We start from the raw sequence: 18159 nt of genomic DNA on the forward strand, positions 1-18159 counted from the left end.
GGACTTCTCGGCTACATTTAAATGACGGTAACATATTGGGCCACTGAACAACGTACTACAGTTTTCGTGGTGTAATGCTATTGACCAGTTCAATCAGATGCAAAGCATCCACGGCACAAAATGGTTAGCGAAATTTTCACACGACAGAAATGAGATCGTACCCTGCGGCTTCTCAAAGATTTTCACAAGTACTAACAGAAATAGTACGTCAGGGCTGCGGGCTGCAGCATTACCACGCGGTGAGAATATTTGCATGAACATATCGGAAGCTGCGAGCCGAATCTCGAAGCTCACAAAATAGTTTTGTAAAATGTACCCTGAACATATAGGTTTTGCGCATATAAAAGGTTTTAGATAAAAGTTCTTTCAAAGTTCCTCGATTATGGATGGACAGAAGTTCGCTATATGTCTTGTTTAGCAATTGCACCAAAAAACAGAACAGGAGCTTCTGAAGCGACGCATGAAACAAAAGACGACACTTCCGGATTTTATAACCAGAGCTCTTGATCAGATGTAGTCGCACATGTACATGGTGTCCGCACCGGAGTCACGAAGACAGGAGAACGCTCCAAGAAAAGGGGCAAACTTCTTCAATGCTGCCATACAGGGATGATTGGAGGGGATGCCTCGAGGGTCCACGTAACAGCCTGTGTGGCAAGCGGTAATAAAGAACAGCTGCTCAGCGCTGTAGATCTCGAGACCTTTGAGAGGCAGGTCAGAGGCTTCATCCCGAAAGCGAACGTACGCCGAATAGGCAATGTCAATTGCTTCGAATTCGGGAAACAGCCAGGAGCTGCCGTTGACAAAGGGGCACCACAGCGGGCAGGGTAGGCTCTGTAGGGCAAGCCGGCTTTCGGCTTCAGGGAGAAATGAGGCTTTGCCGTCTTTCAGAAGGCATACCATAGAGTTGAGAGCGTACAGTAATTCTTCGGCGTACATAAAACCCAAACCGCCGTAAAGCATCGCCCTAGTACCCCCGGAGTAGTAGAACGGAGGTGCGAGAAGTGCCGCGGACATAAAAATCACACCCAGAGCAGCGTTGTACTGTGCTAAGCGATTTGCGTCCATCCTGTGCATGCTACTCGCCTCTGCGTACTGACTTGAGCCGATTGAGCCCTGTAGCTGCTCTCGTATCCGCACCCATTCAAGGAAGAAGCTCACCGAGCTGTTGTAAGCTGGGCCGTAGAACATCTCAAGGTCTTCCATGCTTTCGAGGCGTCTATCTGGCCAGAAGACTGTTCTTGTACTATTCATCATATCTGCAAGCGCAGATCTCGCTGCTGGGCTCAACCTGGCCGATGCATTCACCTTAGCCAATGTGACCTCTTCGATGTTCTTCAGCACGCGATTGATGTTGCCTCGCTCAGCAGCCGAGAGACTGGTCTTGAGTAGAGCGGCTAGAAGGGCGCCGTACGAAGCTTCGACGTGAAATAGGCAAAGCACCGTCTGTATGGATCTCCCATACGGGTGAGTCTTGATTGCGTTGTACATCGAGTCACTAACTAGGGGACCTGTAATTTGTACGAGCCACCAAGATGTGTGGAACCAGATCTCCCTGGCAGTGTACGCTGTGAAGATGTTGTCCACTGCCTGCAAAACCATTCCGTTTGTTACGAGCAGCAGGCTATCACTCGCCAGCGGAGTACTGTTAACACACTGGAGCGCTACCTCCCAGTCCTCGGGGCTTAAGTTAGCGATCGATGTCAGCCCTCGAATAGTCACAACCTTGGGTAAAGAGTACTTGAAACCGGCGGCATCGCTCAAGTTGCCGAAGACGTCATTTTGGATCCTTTCACTCTCCCGCAGGAAAGCTTCGAATGCAGGAGCAGGCGGCAGTTTGCTGAATATGTCCTCGATGTATATTTGCAAGATGTACAAATAGGCGTCCTCGAAGAGCGCAGCCTGACGTCGAGCCAATTCAAAAACAGTCGCCAGTGGTGATGGACTGACGACGACCCGAACTCGTCGTGGATCATTGAACTTGGGCAAGATGTCAACGCGGAACCAGAGGGGCAGCCCCCACAGCACGGCCAGCTCCACTAGCGCTCGCAGAGGCTTCCAGCACGGAACCACTTCTTCGTCCCAGTCCCGAGTCGGCCAGGAGAAGATGCGGCCTTTCACAAAGTTCACAAATTCTCGCACTTGGTCATTGCCCTCGCGGTTGCTCTTCTTGTCAACACAGTTGCGAATCATATTGAGCGGCCTTTCTATTATGGTGCTCGTTACGCCGGCTTGAATGCTGTACTTCTGTTTTCTCATGACCCAATTTACAATGGCCTCTCCGCGGACGCTGAACGTTATGTCGCTGTGCTTGTTGGACCACCCGGAGCAAACAAAGCGTCCGAAGTCGGCGCATGGCGCTCTTCCCTGGCCAAGGTTGATCCCTAAGATGTGGGCATGGCTTACGCAAGAGATCGTCGAGCAGACTGGCGTTGTATTACTCGAGGTCCCGTTATTGTGCGGCTGCAACAAGGCAGTCAACACTGCAGCGACCACAATCGAAAGTGCTGCTAAGACGCAAACCAGGATTGGTGTCTTGGCTCCAGTCCTCTGTCTCATTGTTGCTGGTGGCAGGTTGTCCTTTGCTTCGATGGAAGGCTGCAACAAATCGATTCGGAAAATTAGGTGAAGAATTACAACATTGGTCATACGGTAACATCTCATTCCAAGGTATCGAAAAGATTTCGTGCGATATATTACAGCACATTAATTAATAACTGATATTTTTTTCTTTTCAGTGCTTATTTATACTGTGAGGCGTAATATATTGCAGTGGAACGAAACAGTGCCTAAATTTTCAGGGGCCAGTTTAGGAATATGCACAAATACAAAGCCATTGTGCTCTGACAGCCATCACAGCTTAACCAGTTGCGATGTGATCCCGCTGACCGCCGTCTATGTTATCAACTTATTGTGGCTTTAACAGCCAAATACAATAGCTGAACACGGCGATTGTTATACAGCTGCTAGTAACCACACTGTCTGACAGTGGCTCGAGAATTCGCAATTAGAACATTTGTCCCCCTGTGATGAGCGTTGCTGTGGCAGGGACAGATGCTGGATGTACAGGCCATGAAGGCGGCCGTAAACAATTAAAGTAGCCCAGAGTATAGCGAGCTCGCTTCAAGCTTCAGGGTGTCTGATGAAGCATTCAGAGTTCACCTGCATCTCAGAGAGGGTATTCTTGCTGAGGAGGTTGGTACTTAACAGGCTATTGGTAGGCACAAAACAGAATTGCGACACCCTGTACGTCGTTGTCGCGCCTGCTCCACAAAGCGTGCATATTCGATCTTGTGACAAAAAAAAACGGTTCTTTTAAACGAATCACAAGTGCGCCTGACAGTGGTGTACGCTATGGTGAACGATAACACGGTACACGCCATTAGACACCTTTAGCATACGGTTTTGACGTTACCGGAGTACGAGGAACCCGCCCACCGCCGCTGAGCACGCGCTGATTGGTCCCGATGCTGGAGGAGCGCGCATGGATGGATGGATGGATGGATAGGAGCGCCCCCTTTGAAACGGGGTGGTGGCAATTGCCACCATGCTCAGCTTTTCTTTATTTATTATTTTTTTTTGTTTACTGTGTTGGCAATTCTCATTAAGATTCTCCATCAACTTTGCCTACGGTTTCCTACTATTCTAACCTTATGACACATCTCTGCTTTTCAACCACCAATCCTCCAATCGCTTTTTGCTGACTTCCACTGCAGATTTATTTACATGACCATTGTTATCTTTAAACCCTAGGGCCTCAGAAAGAGTGACTGTGCCTGCATCGACATCCGGATGGATACCATCACATTTGATTATGAGGTGTTCAATTGTTTCCACAGATCTACCACACACTGCACATGTGTCATCTTCTTCGTTAAATTTCTTTTTGTAGCTGCGCGTTCTAAGACACCCTGATCTAGCTTCAAAAAGTAGGGCACTGCCTCTTGAGTTATCATAGAAAAATTCTTTCCTGATCTGCCTTTTCCAGAATCGATATAGTTCTACACTATGTTTCTTTTCCATTGAATTCATCCAATTTTTAACTTCCGCGTTTTTAACCTGTCGTTTAATGCTCTTTCTTTCTCCGTCCTCATGACCGGCATACTTACTGGTTAGTTTTCTAGTTCTTTTCCGCCACTGTGAGTCAACGTTCTTTCTGTATAAATATTTAAATACCTTAGCTGCCCATCTGTTATCGTCCAATTTCCTCAGGCGTTCTTCATATAGTATTTTACTCTTAGCTTCCCGTGCCTCAAACGATGCCCAGCCCATATCCCCTTGTACTGCCTCGTTTGTGGTTTTGCCGTGGGCACCTAGTGCTAATCTTCCAACAGCTCTCTGATTTACGTCTAATCTCGACTGAACTTCTGCCCTTAAGCACAGAACCGCATTGCCGAAAGTAAGTCCCGGCACTATTATTCCTTTCCAAATACCTCTTAGTACTTCATATTTGTTGTACCCCCATAATGCCCTATGTTTCATTATCCCGGCGTCTCTTCGTCCTTTTGCCCTAAGAGCCTGTTCATGCTTTTCCGTGTATATCTGCCCTTCGTTTAGCCATATCCCGAGGTATTTGTATTCGGCCACTTTGGGTATTTCGTGGCCTTGTATTGTAAGCACCTGATCAGTTGTATCGTTAAAAATCATCACACCTGATTTAGTTGCAGCTACCGGGTAGCTGGCGCCATCTGGCGCCGTAAAGGTGAATCGCACATGCGCATTGGATGTGCGCGAGCTCCTGTTACTCGAGAACAGCTAAACGTAACACGGTACACTGTATGCATTAGTGTCTGTCACTAAAGGTGCCTAATGATTATGAAGCGGCACCGCGGCTGGAAAATACAGGCTCGCCATTAGCACAAAGCAGCTCCCTCCTCTCCGGGCACAAGCTCTCCCGAGTGGGCCGGTCGGCCCCCGATGATGCTGTGTCTCATCATCATCATTAGCTTAACTACGCCCACTGCAGGACAAGGTCCTTTTCAATGCCTCTCCAATTAACCATTTCCTGTGCCAGCTCTCGCACTTTTAAGCCCGCAAACTGCTGTCACTGAAACAATTGCATTCTCTCCGAATCAAGTCCTCTACCCTTAAGGACCATCGGGTATCTTACCTACGCATTACATGCCCATTCCACGCCCACTTCTACTTGATTTCCACTAAGGTATCATTACTTTTTGTTTCTTCCCTTGTATTGTATGGCTCATCGACAACGAAACCCGCCATTGTTGACCACAAATGTGGTTTCGAACTACCGCATGACGTAACCGTGGCATCAAAGAAAAATAATATTTCTGTTCTTAAGGTGCGGAGAATTGAACTCAGAACTTCCTGGCTCCGAATTGAGCACGCAACTTTTAGGTCACAGACCCTATTGCTTACATGCGAACAACGCCTTAGGACTGTATAATAATTTAGTCTATCACTGGGGGGAGAAACAATGAAGTGTAGTTAGACAGAAATAAAAAGGATATGAAAATAAAAACAATGCTTTCACATTCATATCACGTAAGTAGACTTAAGAGCCCTACGTTAATTTTCGTTTCCGTAGCTCGGTGCTTTGTTGTTTCGACTACGGAAGAAGTTAACCCTTTGCTCTAGCCTCCAAGTTTCTAACCCACAAGTGGCTACGGATAGGATACAGTAGTAATAGACTTCACTCTCTAGGACCACAGGTAAACTGCCGTACATTATCCGACAGCACCTAAATACTCTCCGCTCCATTTGTAGTCTCCTGCTCGTATTACTCTCTTGGTACGGCTACGGGTCTCCTAATCCGTACACGTCGTTCCTGTGTGCCCATAAAATAAACTTAGGAATGACACCTGGCAGCAGCCAAGCTTTTCGCAACGCATCCGGCATACATGGCACGCCTCCACTGCCTTTTCCTTCCTGCATGTCCTGACCACATTCTAACACTTCTTCAAAACATTGGGACGTTCATTTTTTATCGCTTTTAGCGCAAAAATCATTTTCACCATCATGACAGCGCTGCTAAGCCACCGAGCTCTCCTGTCCGCACTCCACCACATGCGGGCCGTGCTACAGGCATCACAGGGGATGTCAGCCGACGTTGACGGCTCTCTGCTCGGTACTCCGTCAAGCACTGACCGGGTGTCGGAACTGCGCCCAGCGCTGAAGTCCTTGCCAGGTGTCCTGGGTCGACTTAGCTGCTCCGGTGCCGGTGGCTTGGGAAGCGGACAGCCACGTTTTAGAAAGAGCCGCCTCACGAGAGGCCTCCCTTTTCGCCGCCTCCGACACAGCCGTCGCGTTGACCTTGGAGGACGGTCGACTGTCGTCCGGTCGTGCTGCACGTAGAACGAATAGAGCGCGCTGATAGATCCTCTTCTAAACGGCGATAGTCAGCTTTCCAACGTAACCTCTTAATCTACCGGTGTTATGTTCTTTGGTTTCATTTCCGTTACGTGGTATATTGTCTTTGCACTCCTATAGTTTGTTGACCGTAATGTCTCACGTTTATCACACTTAGCGTGTCAGGCCACTCCGTCCTATAGAGCTTCCACCTTTGATTAACTATTCAGTACTAATAGAATTTTCTCACTCTACTTCGCCCACCAGAGCTATTTACGAACACTATCTTTCGTTCGAAATGTTCCAGAATGTCCCGTGCGTGCTGGGAAGGCAAGCCCCTCTCTGAATAAAAATGGAACTGGCAGCCGCTCCTTTCTATTAAGGAAGAAGTTTTTTTGAAATCTTAGCTGAGAACTCAGAGTGCAGAGGCCAGAGTAAATTGCGGTGCCCTTTCCTGCGTTGCTGATTTCTGGTTTGGCGTCTCTTTCGAGCCCTAATCGACCCAACCCAAACACGATCCGAAACACAAAAACATTTGCAGCGAGCACTGCACGCTTTTCCTGGCAACACGACTCAACTGGCACAGAAACTTCGGGACCAGTATCTGTGTACAGCCCAAGACCCCCGTGGATCTGCGTACTCTTATGCAGGCAGAGAGAACAAGGAGCTGGATCAACCTTTCCAGCTCCATGATCTGCGGGCGGCTCTCGCCAAAATGAAACGGGGCACTGCGCCAGGACGGGATAAGGTCACCGTCAAGCTTTTGACGAACCTTCCCGACTTGGCATACCAGTCCCTCCTGGAATACGTAAATGCGATTTGGCGCGGGGACACCCCCCTGCCAATCGAATGGAAAACGGCTTTGGTCACATTTATTCCTAAAGCTGGCAAACCAATTGACACAGATAACCTCCGCCCCATCTCTCTCACCTCATGCGTGGGCAAACTAATGGAGACGATGGTGCGGGATCGGTTATCTACATATCTTGAACACAAACAAGTCTTTGCGAACACCATGTTCGGATTCCGCCCACACAGATCCGCACAGGATGTCCTCCTGCAACTCAATCGGGAAGTCCTTGACCCCCTCGAATGCCCCCATAATGACCGGGTAGTACTCGCCTTGGATCTTAAAGGGGCATTTGACAATGTAACACATGAGATCATACTCACTAACCTAAGTCACACCGACTGTGGCCTCAACACATTCCAATACATAAGCCAATTTTTAATGGATCGTCAATCCTACATTCGAATTCAAGATAGAGACCATGGTCCTTACCTACTCGGCACGCGGGGAACCCCTCAAGGCGCGGTACTTTCCCCGCTGCTCTTCAATCTGGCCATGATGCACCTGCCGGCCCAGCTGAGTGGTGTCGCCGGCGTGCAGCACGCCCTGTACGCTGATGACATCACTCTGTGGGCCACGCAGGGCAGCACAGGAGACATTGAAACCAGCCTGCAAACAGCGGCGACGATAGTAGACCGCTACGCCCGCCGCTGCGGTCTTCAATGTTCCCCTCAAAAATCGGAATTTGTGCACCTCCGCCCCTCACAGAAGTGCACAACTAAAATATCTCTCTCTCTTGAGAGTGGTCCCATACGCGAAAGTGATGAGATACGGGTACTCGGACTCTACATCCACAAACACAGGCGGTCAGACACTACATTGGCCAAACTCCGTAAGGTGGGGGACCAGGTGGGCCGCATGGTCCGCCGGGTTTCCAACAAACGCGGTGGGTTACGAAGTAAGGATGCCTTGCGGCTGGCAAACGCCTTCGTAACTAGTCGAATTCTCTATTCGACTCCTTATCTCCACCTACGGAAACAAGAGGAGGACGCCCTTGAGGTCATCCTTCGCAAAATTGTTAAACGTGCCCTTGACCTCCCTATCACTACTTCAAACAGCCGGCTTATGGCTCTTGGGGTGGTGAATACTTTCCGGGAGCTCCGGGAGGCGCACCTTACAAACCAGTACACGCGCTTGTCGCTAACGGAGTCGGGTCGCCGCCTTCTTGCTCGACTCCATATCCAACACACCCCTCCAATGGAAGACAGGTTTCGCATCCCGGAACTGTGGAGACGTGCCCTCCACGTGCGGCCTCTTCCAGCAAACATGTCACATGAAGACCATAATGGTCGGCGCCTGGCACGAGCGGAAGCGCTAGCCCGATATTATGGCAACAAAACAGGTGTATACTACGTGGACGCCTCCGGCCCTCACCATGGGGGATGGTACACGGCCGCGGTAGTTCACAACAGCAACACAGTTAACGGCCTAACTTTTAGAGCTCGCAGTGCAACACAAGCAGAAGAGGTCGCGATTGCTCTCGCGGCCTCACATTCCAATTCAAAATACATAATCACCGACTCGCGAGGGGCCTGTCGGAACGTCGAACAAGGCTGCACTCCCTTCCTAGCCTATCGAATATATCAAAATTGCATACGGGATACGGACCCCGCACACCGTTACCTCATATGGGCCCCTGCTCATCAGGGGTTGGCAGGAAACGAGGCAGCAGACGCAGCCGCCCGCGCGCTCTCTCACCGGGCTGTTTTCTCCTCCCCATCCGATCAGGAACCCGATTTTAATCCGGTCTATACATTCAAAGATATTACAACATATTATCAAAATTGTCATCGCCTTTACCCTATCCCATGTAAAGGCCTGAAGAAGGCGGATGAGCGGCTCCTTCTCCGCCTTCTCACCAATACTTTGCTGTGCCCGGCAGCGCTAAAACATTTTGACCCCTCCTTTAGCGGCAGCTGCCCACACTGTAGTGCAGTGTCTTCTGACACCTATCACATGGTGTGGGCCTGCCCCTCCAACCCCGCTATTCCCCCCATCCCCAACCCAACCCGGGAGGACTGGGAGGCGACCCTGCTCGGCTGCCACGACTTACAGGCCCAACAAGCCTTAGTCGGGCGCGCCCGGGCGGCGGCAATCGCCACTGGGGTCCCATACTAGGGACCTCCACCTAGTGTTTGTAAGGATCGGTCCCTTACGGGCTGATCCAAACATACCTCCAGTTCATTCGAAATAAATGTTTTCACCACCACCACCACCGTTAAGTACCCGCCACGGTGGCTCAGTGGTAAGGCGCTCGTCTAGCGAGCCTGAGTACCCGGGTTCGAACCCGACCGCGGCGGCCGCGTTTCGGTGGAGGCGGAACGCAAGAGGCGTCCGTGTTCTGTGCGATGTCAGGGCACGTTGAATACCCCCAGGTGGTCGAAATTATTCTGGAGACCTCCACTAAGATACCTCTGTTTCTTTTTTCAATCCTACCTTCCTCCCTTCCCTTGCGGCGCGGTTCAGGTGTGCGCCGATATATGTGAGACCGATACTGTGCCATTTGCTTTCCTCAAAAACCAATTTACCAGCTTACCTGGGTTGGAATGATGCGATCATGACTGAAAATTGATTGGCTTCCGTCGCCTGTAGTGCAAAAATAGGCTTCCACTGCCCAGTTGACTGAGCCTTCTGGGATGTCTTGAATGATGTCCGTTTCGTTTGTTGGGGAAGAAGCCTTTAATTCTCTGAGCACTGTGTCCGAACGCCACCTCTATCTTTGAGTGCTGCGATTTCGCGGAATAAAGTGAACCTGTCCGGCGTTACTCTGTCTCCAAATACATTGACCGATGACCGTACGTCAGTCGTCACTGCTTTAGCAATGTAGTTCGTGATCTGTCAGGTTTGCCATCCAAGAAAGGTACTAAAAACATGTGGTAACCAGGCATCTGCGCTTCCTGGTCTGTTTTTTTTTCCAAGAGGTGAACCTTCTCGTTGTGCCAGACGCAGTGAGGGGTCTCTGGATTTCCAGGCAGCATAAGTGGTAGCCAGCCCGTACTCACCCGGGAGAGTCTCCGCTGCACTTGGACGATCGTTCGCCGCCGATTCTGTGGCTGGCGTCCACGTCTCGGTGCCAGCAAGCAGAGAATGTGCTGCCAGCGCTTGCTCATTGGAAGGCTGCAGGACGCGCCGATAGAAGGCGGTGCTTTTCAGGCAGAAAGCGGAAATTTTGAAAGCATGAATGCATACACCGTTAATGAGGCCTTTAACGCCTCATCGTTGTCGACAGAAGGTTGTCAGCAGAAGTTGTCGTGAATAATGCTATTTTCTATCCCTCTCTCCGGTCCTCTTCTGTCTTCTAGCTTTTTTACTATTAAGACTAAGACAGACGGAGTAGTGTCACGCTGCAGTGCGCCGCCTCACGGAATGTCTGGAGGACGAGGCGCTGGGATTAATTTCTTTGAAAAGCAGATGATCTGATAACCATTGAAAAGGCACGCGTTGCACACATAGCAGCTGATATGACTCATTTTCCCGTGACTCATAGATTATCAATATTATTACGACGCTCCAGACCCCTCACTCTGACTGACACTCGTGTGATGTGAAGGATTCCAATCTTTCCCTCCTCACCTGCTGCGTGTGGTGAGGCTGCACGGCGACGCTCGCTTTCCTCTTGCGCCGAGTAGCCGGGGGAGTTCGACCCACAGCGTCGCTGAGCTGCGAGCCCGGAGTCTTTCCCGGCATTGCCCGCGACTCCTGCGACGTGTCGCTAGATCGGGTTGACGCGTTGGAAGACGCTCCTGACGGGCGTCGGCGTCGTTGACGACGCCGGAGGCGGGTCGTCGCGCCAGACGTCTCAGCAGGGGTGTTTTGCGCTCCGGGTGACACCCCTCGATTCGAGACGAGCGCCAGGGCCTCCGAAGGAGCAGCTTCCGCAGCCGAAGCCTCGGGTTCTTCCGGAGGCGCAGCAGAAGGCGGACGAGTTCCCGGGGAAGTCATCCGAGAAGGCGTCTGGTCGGAGGTCTTCTCGTTGCAGGAGGGACAAAATGGCGGTGCTAGCCTGTTCGGTGCTTCTTCGTTCTGAAGCACGCGGGCACGGGATGATCACGGCTGGCACGAGCGAGGGAGCACGATTTCTTCTACGAATGTGTCACTGGGCGCTTGGCCAAATGAGTTGGAAAGCTCTCCAGGCAAAGCAGGTGCTTCTCCGTTTCATGTGAGACATGTGTCCCGACTAGTGGTTGTCATGGGACGCATCCTGATGCGGTTCTGTGTATTCCGGCCTTTCTTATATCCACAACGTTACCTATCATACCGCTTTTTTTCTTCTCTTCCAAAAGCAAGGAACCCTGCGTATAGCATGATGACAGTGCTCGTTAATTAAAGCATCCTATACATGGTCGAAATCTGCGCGGAGCCTTCTGTTGTATCGCGGTTTCAGTTTCGAGACCAAAGATTAGTCGCCTCAGGGGGCGCTGTAGTAGCGCCGCGCTCTGTACAAACCGGCAGGGTTGCCAGATCGCTCCGACCTCAGGTAGCCAAATTGAACTCAGTAGTAGCCCAAACGTAGCCAATAGCGAAATTTTTGCGTAGCCCAAAATTAGCCAAAAATATTTTTGTGACATTTCTTAGGCATACTAAATAAATTTTTGGCAAGAACATTTGCATATTACATTTTTTTCCAGCACATGATGTCTGAGGTGGTCCACACGGCATGTTCTTTCCGTTGTTACGTTTCGCCTCCGTCATGCGCGCTAACCAGTGCGGCTAACCAGGTCCTGACGATGGGGCCGCAGTTCCACTTTGCAGGCGCGGCAGTATGCCATATCACCTCAGGCTGATGACGACAGCCAGTCTTTACGCGCAAAAGAACGGCGGCGCGATATAACGCAATCGCAGCTTTAGTTTAGAAATATTTCGCCTTTTAAATGTTCGTACGCAGATTAGGCATATCGACAGTGAAAATGCCTTGCTGTATACTTACGCAGTCTCACATTTCAATTTTATGCATTAAGAGAAAAGTTCTCATTGAGGGCGCCACCTCAAACATCTAGCATGCGCCATCTTGAAGCTACATTCGGTGATATGCATGAGCTCAGAATAAATCAAGGATATATGTCATTATCTGATAATCTATGTCAATTTTATCTTCAGTCTAACAGCACGTTCGCAATAATGAGAAAAACGTATTACCCTTGAATTCCGGCTCCTTTTTCCATTCCTTCTTGTAGTTCGGGATGTACTTCGCCAACTTGCCCATTCTGATTAAAGTCCTCGTAGCGACGGATCTAATGGCATGTTATGCCACTAACTTCCGCCGTCCTCATTAGGTACAGTGGGTTCTGCGCCGCGCTGAAGGATGGCGCCATGGCTCCGCATGAGTGCACGCGGATTACGCGACGGACACGGCGCTCTCGCGTAGCTCGCAATGAATCTCGAAGGCTGCACGTGTGCCGCTTGAGGCTGCAGAAAACAGCGTAGGCTCTTGCGAGTGGCGCGCTTGCTGTGTCCACCATGAGAATAGGAAGAGAGAGAAAAAGACTTTATTAATGCGTACGCATTACTTGCCTCATGCGTATCTTGAGCAGAATGTGTCCGCAGAGCCAGGATAAAAAATGCAAGAAAAAGCTGGTGGGTTTCCAACCAGCCACCTACCGCAGCCGAAGCGGGCGCCCAAACCACTAGGCCACGCTTACGGTTTGTGAGCATCACGAAACCACGGAACAGAAGCGAAACAGTAGCATTTAATGCTTAAGCATTCGCACCACGTGGGGAGACTTAAGTTCCTTTTGTGTTTTCCCTCTATTCTGGCGCCAAGGTCACCCGCGGTGCGCCTTCAATGGGAGAACGCTGACATGTGCAGACGGCAAGAGTCTATGTTCGGTGGCGCGCGCGCGCGGGTGGCGTTAGTGCGCGGATTAAGTGGAGCCTATAGGCCCTAAAGTGTTTCCTGGGGGCAACTTTCACGTAGTGTCCACTCTATAAAATAAATCAAAAGGTCGTGATCCTTGACTGCCTGACGCATATAAGTTTTCTCGAACACAGCGTTTTCAAATTGTCATTTTGTAGCAGACGCGCTCAATTACTTTTATTTCTGTCCCTGAGTAATTGTAACAGAGCACATTATAACTGCTTTAACTTTTTTTTCACGCATGAAAAAGATGTAGCCCAAAAGTAGCCACATAGCCAAAACGAAATTTCTGACGCCAACTCGGATAAAAAGTAGCCCAATTTGGCTATTAATAGCCCAATCTGGCAACCCTGCAAACCGGCGAAAGATTGATACGTGACTGCGGACTCGCTTCGGCGAGCTCGGCTTCGGCCGCTTATCTGTTTTTTGAGCAGCGTCCGCGAACCCCAGGTGGTCGAAATTTCCGGAGCCCTCCACTACGGCGTCTCTCATAGCCTTAGTCGCTTTGGGACGTTAAACCCCATAAACCAACCAACCAATCCGGCGTACGCAGTTGTTGCTGCGAGGCGCGTCTTTTCTTTCGTTTTTCTCTTTTCTCTGATCTTTTAACTCTCCTCTATCTGCACGTGGCAGCGGTGGTGGCTTGGCTCGAGCCAGTAGGCAGGCCCGTGCAATTTCCTTTTCATCTTTCTCTCAGTCACAACAACAACAACAAACCGGGCTCTCTCAACGTCGTTCAGCGTCTGCGTCTGTGTCTCTCTCTTCAGGCCGCCGTCCCGGCGTGCTCCAACGTGCTCCTTCGTGGCGTTCGTTCCATTTTGCCTTCCTAAAGCAACCGTATACACAGACGACATCAACCTTCTATTAGACAAGTTTCCCAAGCAAGCCCCCGTATTCAAAACGCTCTCAAACACATTGTTTTAAGCCTTTTTTCTCCATTGTTTACTGATGAGAATGTTGTTGAGAAGTTGAGTTGTTAGCTACTGGTGTAGTTAGGCACGTACACAAACATTCGCAATAGTTATCAATTGCTGCCGTAATCATTTTGAGTCCAGATCGATGTTATAAAAGAATTTCAGACGAACGCGGGCAGCCTCATTCCTATAAGGCATGTTTTCGCGCGGGAAAATGATGACCTCAAGTGAGCCGTGTGGCACTCTTGCCCTATTAAAGGATGCGAGTAGGACAAACCTCTCCGATTGTAATCTAGGCAGCAGATAAGAGGAAAAACTGCATACAATGGATGCTTCAGTTTTAAGTGAGTGTTGTTCTTGGATTTGAACTACGATCAGGTGTCAAAACATTTATCTTTTGATGAGTATTCACCTGAAATTTTACAGGAATTTTCCATATGCATATAGCAGTCGTGCTTAAGCGTCTCGCAGGGCGTAATGCAAACTGGTGCCTAGGTTGACTAAACTCCCCGGTGACTATAACGGCTGAAAAAAGTAGTTATAAATAAACTGCGCTATAGTTAACACTTCAAAGGGGAACATATAGCTGGTACAGTCTAGCCCGGTTGTGACGAAGTCGGCGGGAATCGGAAATCACTTCGCTATATCCGCTATTTCGTTATATGAGGACTACGAAAAAAAAATGAAAACATCGGCATACCGATTTATTGCCGCTGAAAGAAGTCGTCCAGCGTCCCCTGAACACGTTTCGCGAGTGCGGACTTCAGGATTGCGGCTTCCATACCATCCAACTGCGAACCAAAGATCTGGTCGAACTCCGTGATAACGATAAAAATGAGCCACGCTTCCAACATGCACAATGCTGCCGCGCTTTCTCCCTGCCTTGCGCACCGCGGCACCGACATAAAACAAAGCGCGCGCTGCCGCACCTCCTGCAGACTGCAGTCCAGCCGTGGCGCCGACTGCCTGGGAGAAATAGAGAACCGAGATTGGCCAAGACGGCCGCTCTCTGCGTCGTCATCGAAAAAAAAATCGTCTCTGTTCTTTTTTGCATTTTTCCCCTGCGCGGCGTGCTCTACCGCTCTACGCCGTGACGCCGTTCAAGGACGGCGCGACACGAGACCGGCGTGCCAGCGATGCAGTGAAGCAACCCTTCGCTCCGCAGGAGAGCAGACGTCAGCCGAATTTTGCTCTTATTTTCGCGGTAAAAATCGCCTCAAGGAAGCAAAAATGTGTTGATTGGCAGATTATTTTTCGGTTGGTATTAAAACTCTTCGTTATATCCGCTGACGCACTCTTATTTACTTCGTTAAAACCGGACCCAAAATGTATTGAAAATGCAAAAATGGGAATGGGAAATTGAAATCCCTTCGTTATAACCGCTATTTCGCTATAAGTGGCTTCGTTATAAACGGGCTAGACTGTACATGCTGTTTGAATGCACTATAGTGTGCAAGCCGTAGTTGAAGACAGAAACTGAGAAGCACCAGGATTCTGTGGAGAGCTTTCCGACTCTCCAGTCAAACAAGTTTATATTCTCACGCGTCCCAGTGACCGCCAGCTTACCTGCATACTCTACAACCAACAGACTGCAACATTTAGGTATTCGAAACACAATCGATGACTTTGCCTTGTCTTCCACGAGGAAGAAGAGGCAAGGGTAAAATCCCTCGATCGTATATATGGTAAAAATGAAGAAACTCTATACACGGACGCCGCAACCCACCGTACGGCAATCATGGAGACGGCGGCAGTGGCTGACTGGGAGGAAGACACAGTCACCAAAGCCAAGAATGTGTCGAGGAATGACTCTAAAACTGTCTGTTGCAACTATGCACAGGGACGCATCTGCCCTATCGCGGATAGCATTCTACATCGCATGCATCAAATCCTGGAAACCCTCCTTATCTGGACTCCTGAGCACCGTCTCTTCGTGGCGATGAGCGTGTTCATGACACTCCGAAAAGTTAAGCTCCGGGCGCCAGTGGTAGTCCACCGCACAGGAAGTGGAGTCCACCCCACTCACCTATTCGCCGATACCCCAACATTGCGGACTCTTCCGAAGAACATATTCACCACCTCTCAAAAAACTCCGACGACAGAAGGTGGCCTCCTGGCGCCAAATCGAAACTAACACTTTCCCCCATCTTAAGCTTCATCATAATCAGCCCGACTACGCTCACTGCTGGGTAAAGGTCGTTCCCATGTCTCTCCAATTAACCCTGTCCTTCGCTAGCTGCGGCTCCCGTACCCCGGCAAACTTCTTAGTCTCATTCGCCCACCTAACTTTCTGGCGCCCTTGCTACGCTTGCCTTCTCTTGGAATCCACTCCGTTACCCTTAAGGACCAGCGGTTATTATTTCTTCACATTACATGCCCTACCCAAGCCCATTTCTTCCTCTTGATTTCGACTAGGATGTCATTAACACCACACGCTACCCGCTAATTACCCTTTGTGCGCGGCACATCGAACGCTCTACCATTCCACATCAGAATGCCAGAATACCCCTTAGTACCCCCCACACCCCACCCCTCTCTGTCCCAGCGGGTAGCCGTCCTGTCTGGTGGCTGTGGCTGACTGGCGCGATGTTCCATTGCTGTGCTGATTGACATTCTGATGGCATTGACTACTCTGTAGATCTGTGTACGACTCTTCGGCTCCTTTAACTATCTTATCCATATTCCTAATGACGTTGCCCACTTTGTCTCTTAGCGCATACATCAGGTTTTTACCTATGCCTAGTTCCCTTTCATTGCTTTTAGGCTACTTCCGTTCTTTATAGCGTTTTCGATTTTCTCCACAGTAAACTTCCTTATGTCGGCTACCTTGCGCTTATTTATTAAATTTTCTAGCTCTGCCAGTTCTATTCTGTCCGCAGGGTTAGACGTTTTCATGCTTTGGCGTTTCTTAACCAGTTTTTGCCTCCTTAGATAGCTTGCCGGTATCCTGTCGAAACACTCTCCCGCCTTACTTCTACTGCGCACTTCGTAATGATAGCTGTCAGATTATTGTTCATTGTTCTGTATATATCGACATTAACCCATGATCGTTCTCCGAACAAGTGCCATCCGTGAATGCTGGATCTGAACACCGGAACCGAAGAGAAAAGCGAACTGATAGCGTACATAATTCGCAGTTCGCCTAACTACGCAAATCGACCATCATTTTTTGGTTAAAATTCCAAAAGAAACGAATATGCACTTTAACGGATGTGGGTTCTGACGAGTATAAACTGCATAGCAACTTTGGCGCTTGAAAACTGCTAATAGATTTTTTGCCAACTAAATGAACGCGATCACTGCTTTTCTTGTATTCCATCCAGCTGCTCAAGGGCGATTTGGGATTTTAACTCCACCGCAGTTTTCATACTCGACATTCTCTGCCCGTTTCGTTCCAGTCGCAGTCTTGTCAAATCTTGACAAGCCGTTGCCTCTTGGGGTCCCTGAAACTGACTTTTCACAAAACGGACTGTTGATAAGGCGCATGACAGTCCAAGGTTTCCGGTACTGAGGATGGAATGTGCAGCCAGCGTCGCCAAACATTTGCCACGGCCGAAGAGATATCCAAGTGAGGCTAAACCTTCTAAAAGCCGGTTCTTTTCTATATGTCACCTATTTCGAACGGCTACAGTGAAGCGCGCCTTGAGCTAATGTCACTCGGCCTCATAGCGATTTACAACCAGACAGGCGGGGACATTTAGGCTGCAAAGCGCCGTCACCTCGGTCTTTAAGCAGTTCACTCGGTCCACCTGCGCAGCCTTCATCTAGAACAGCAACAGAAGCGCTCACAAAACTCCCTCACTAAAAATAATTGGCTGTTGTTTAGCTCTGCTTAAACCTGGAGGATTGCGAAAACAACATCTGCGCGTAGCCGTATATTGTTGCGTGAGCTACATTGCCCACAGTCTCGCCGTTTCGCATGCTCTTGCAGGACCATACTGCGCATGCGCGATGAGCAAGTGACGTCACTACGCACAGCTGGCGTGCCTCGCCTTCCTTTCCTTAAAATGATCGCAGTGTGAAACGTTGACAACGCCAACGCCAATGAACACAATGAATGCCTATGGCCTATGGCTTCAGCGCCGCGTTCTGCGCCTGTGCCGTCACCCGATCCTCGCGCATGCGCAGTACGGCATTTTGTCCGCTCCGCGAAATGGCTCGGCGACTCGCGTAGTGTTGCTTTCGCAACAAAACTCCCAGGAGGTACTTCGAGGCTAAGAAAACCAGGAATG

General features: G+C 49.7%; 1 protein-coding gene across 1 annotated transcript; it reads right to left on the reverse strand.

Annotated features, from left to right (window-relative positions):
- Positions 1-383: 383 nt before the first annotated feature.
- LOC149332879 (membrane metallo-endopeptidase-like 1) lies at positions 384-10846 on the reverse strand. The gene is made up of 4 exons (XM_089557581.1): positions 10733-10846; positions 10162-10276; positions 6109-6305; positions 384-2598 (listed from the first exon to the last, which is right to left on the reverse strand). Exons 1-4 carry the CDS (start codon positions 10844-10846, stop codon positions 508-510), a joined length of 2517 nt encoding a protein of 838 aa, XP_089413707.1. The 3' UTR covers positions 384-507.
- Between the last annotated feature and the right edge of the window lie 7313 nt (positions 10847-18159).

The sequence above is a fragment of the Amblyomma mixtum genome, chromosome 8 (assembly GCF_055824585.1).
Source record: "Amblyomma mixtum isolate Tamu chromosome 8, ASM5582458v1, whole genome shotgun sequence".
Lineage (NCBI taxonomy): Eukaryota > Metazoa > Arthropoda > Arachnida > Ixodida > Ixodidae > Amblyomma > Amblyomma mixtum.

What these genes read in the sequence shown, in the direction of transcription:
- LOC149332879 (XM_089557581.1), bottom strand. Translation starts at nt 10,846, where the DNA reads ATGCCGGGAAAGACTCCGGGCTCGCAGCTCAGCGACGCTGTGGGTCGA. An exon ending in AGCCTCACCACACGCAGCAG is followed by an intron (nt 10,277 to 10,732) that starts GTGAGGAGGGAA and finishes CGCGTCCTGCAG; the next exon opens with CCTTCCAATGAGCAAGCGCT. An exon ending in TGCAGCGGAGACTCTCCCGG is followed by an intron (nt 6,306 to 10,161) that starts GTGAGTACGGGC and finishes TTCTACGTGCAG; the next exon opens with CACGACCGGACGACAGTCGA.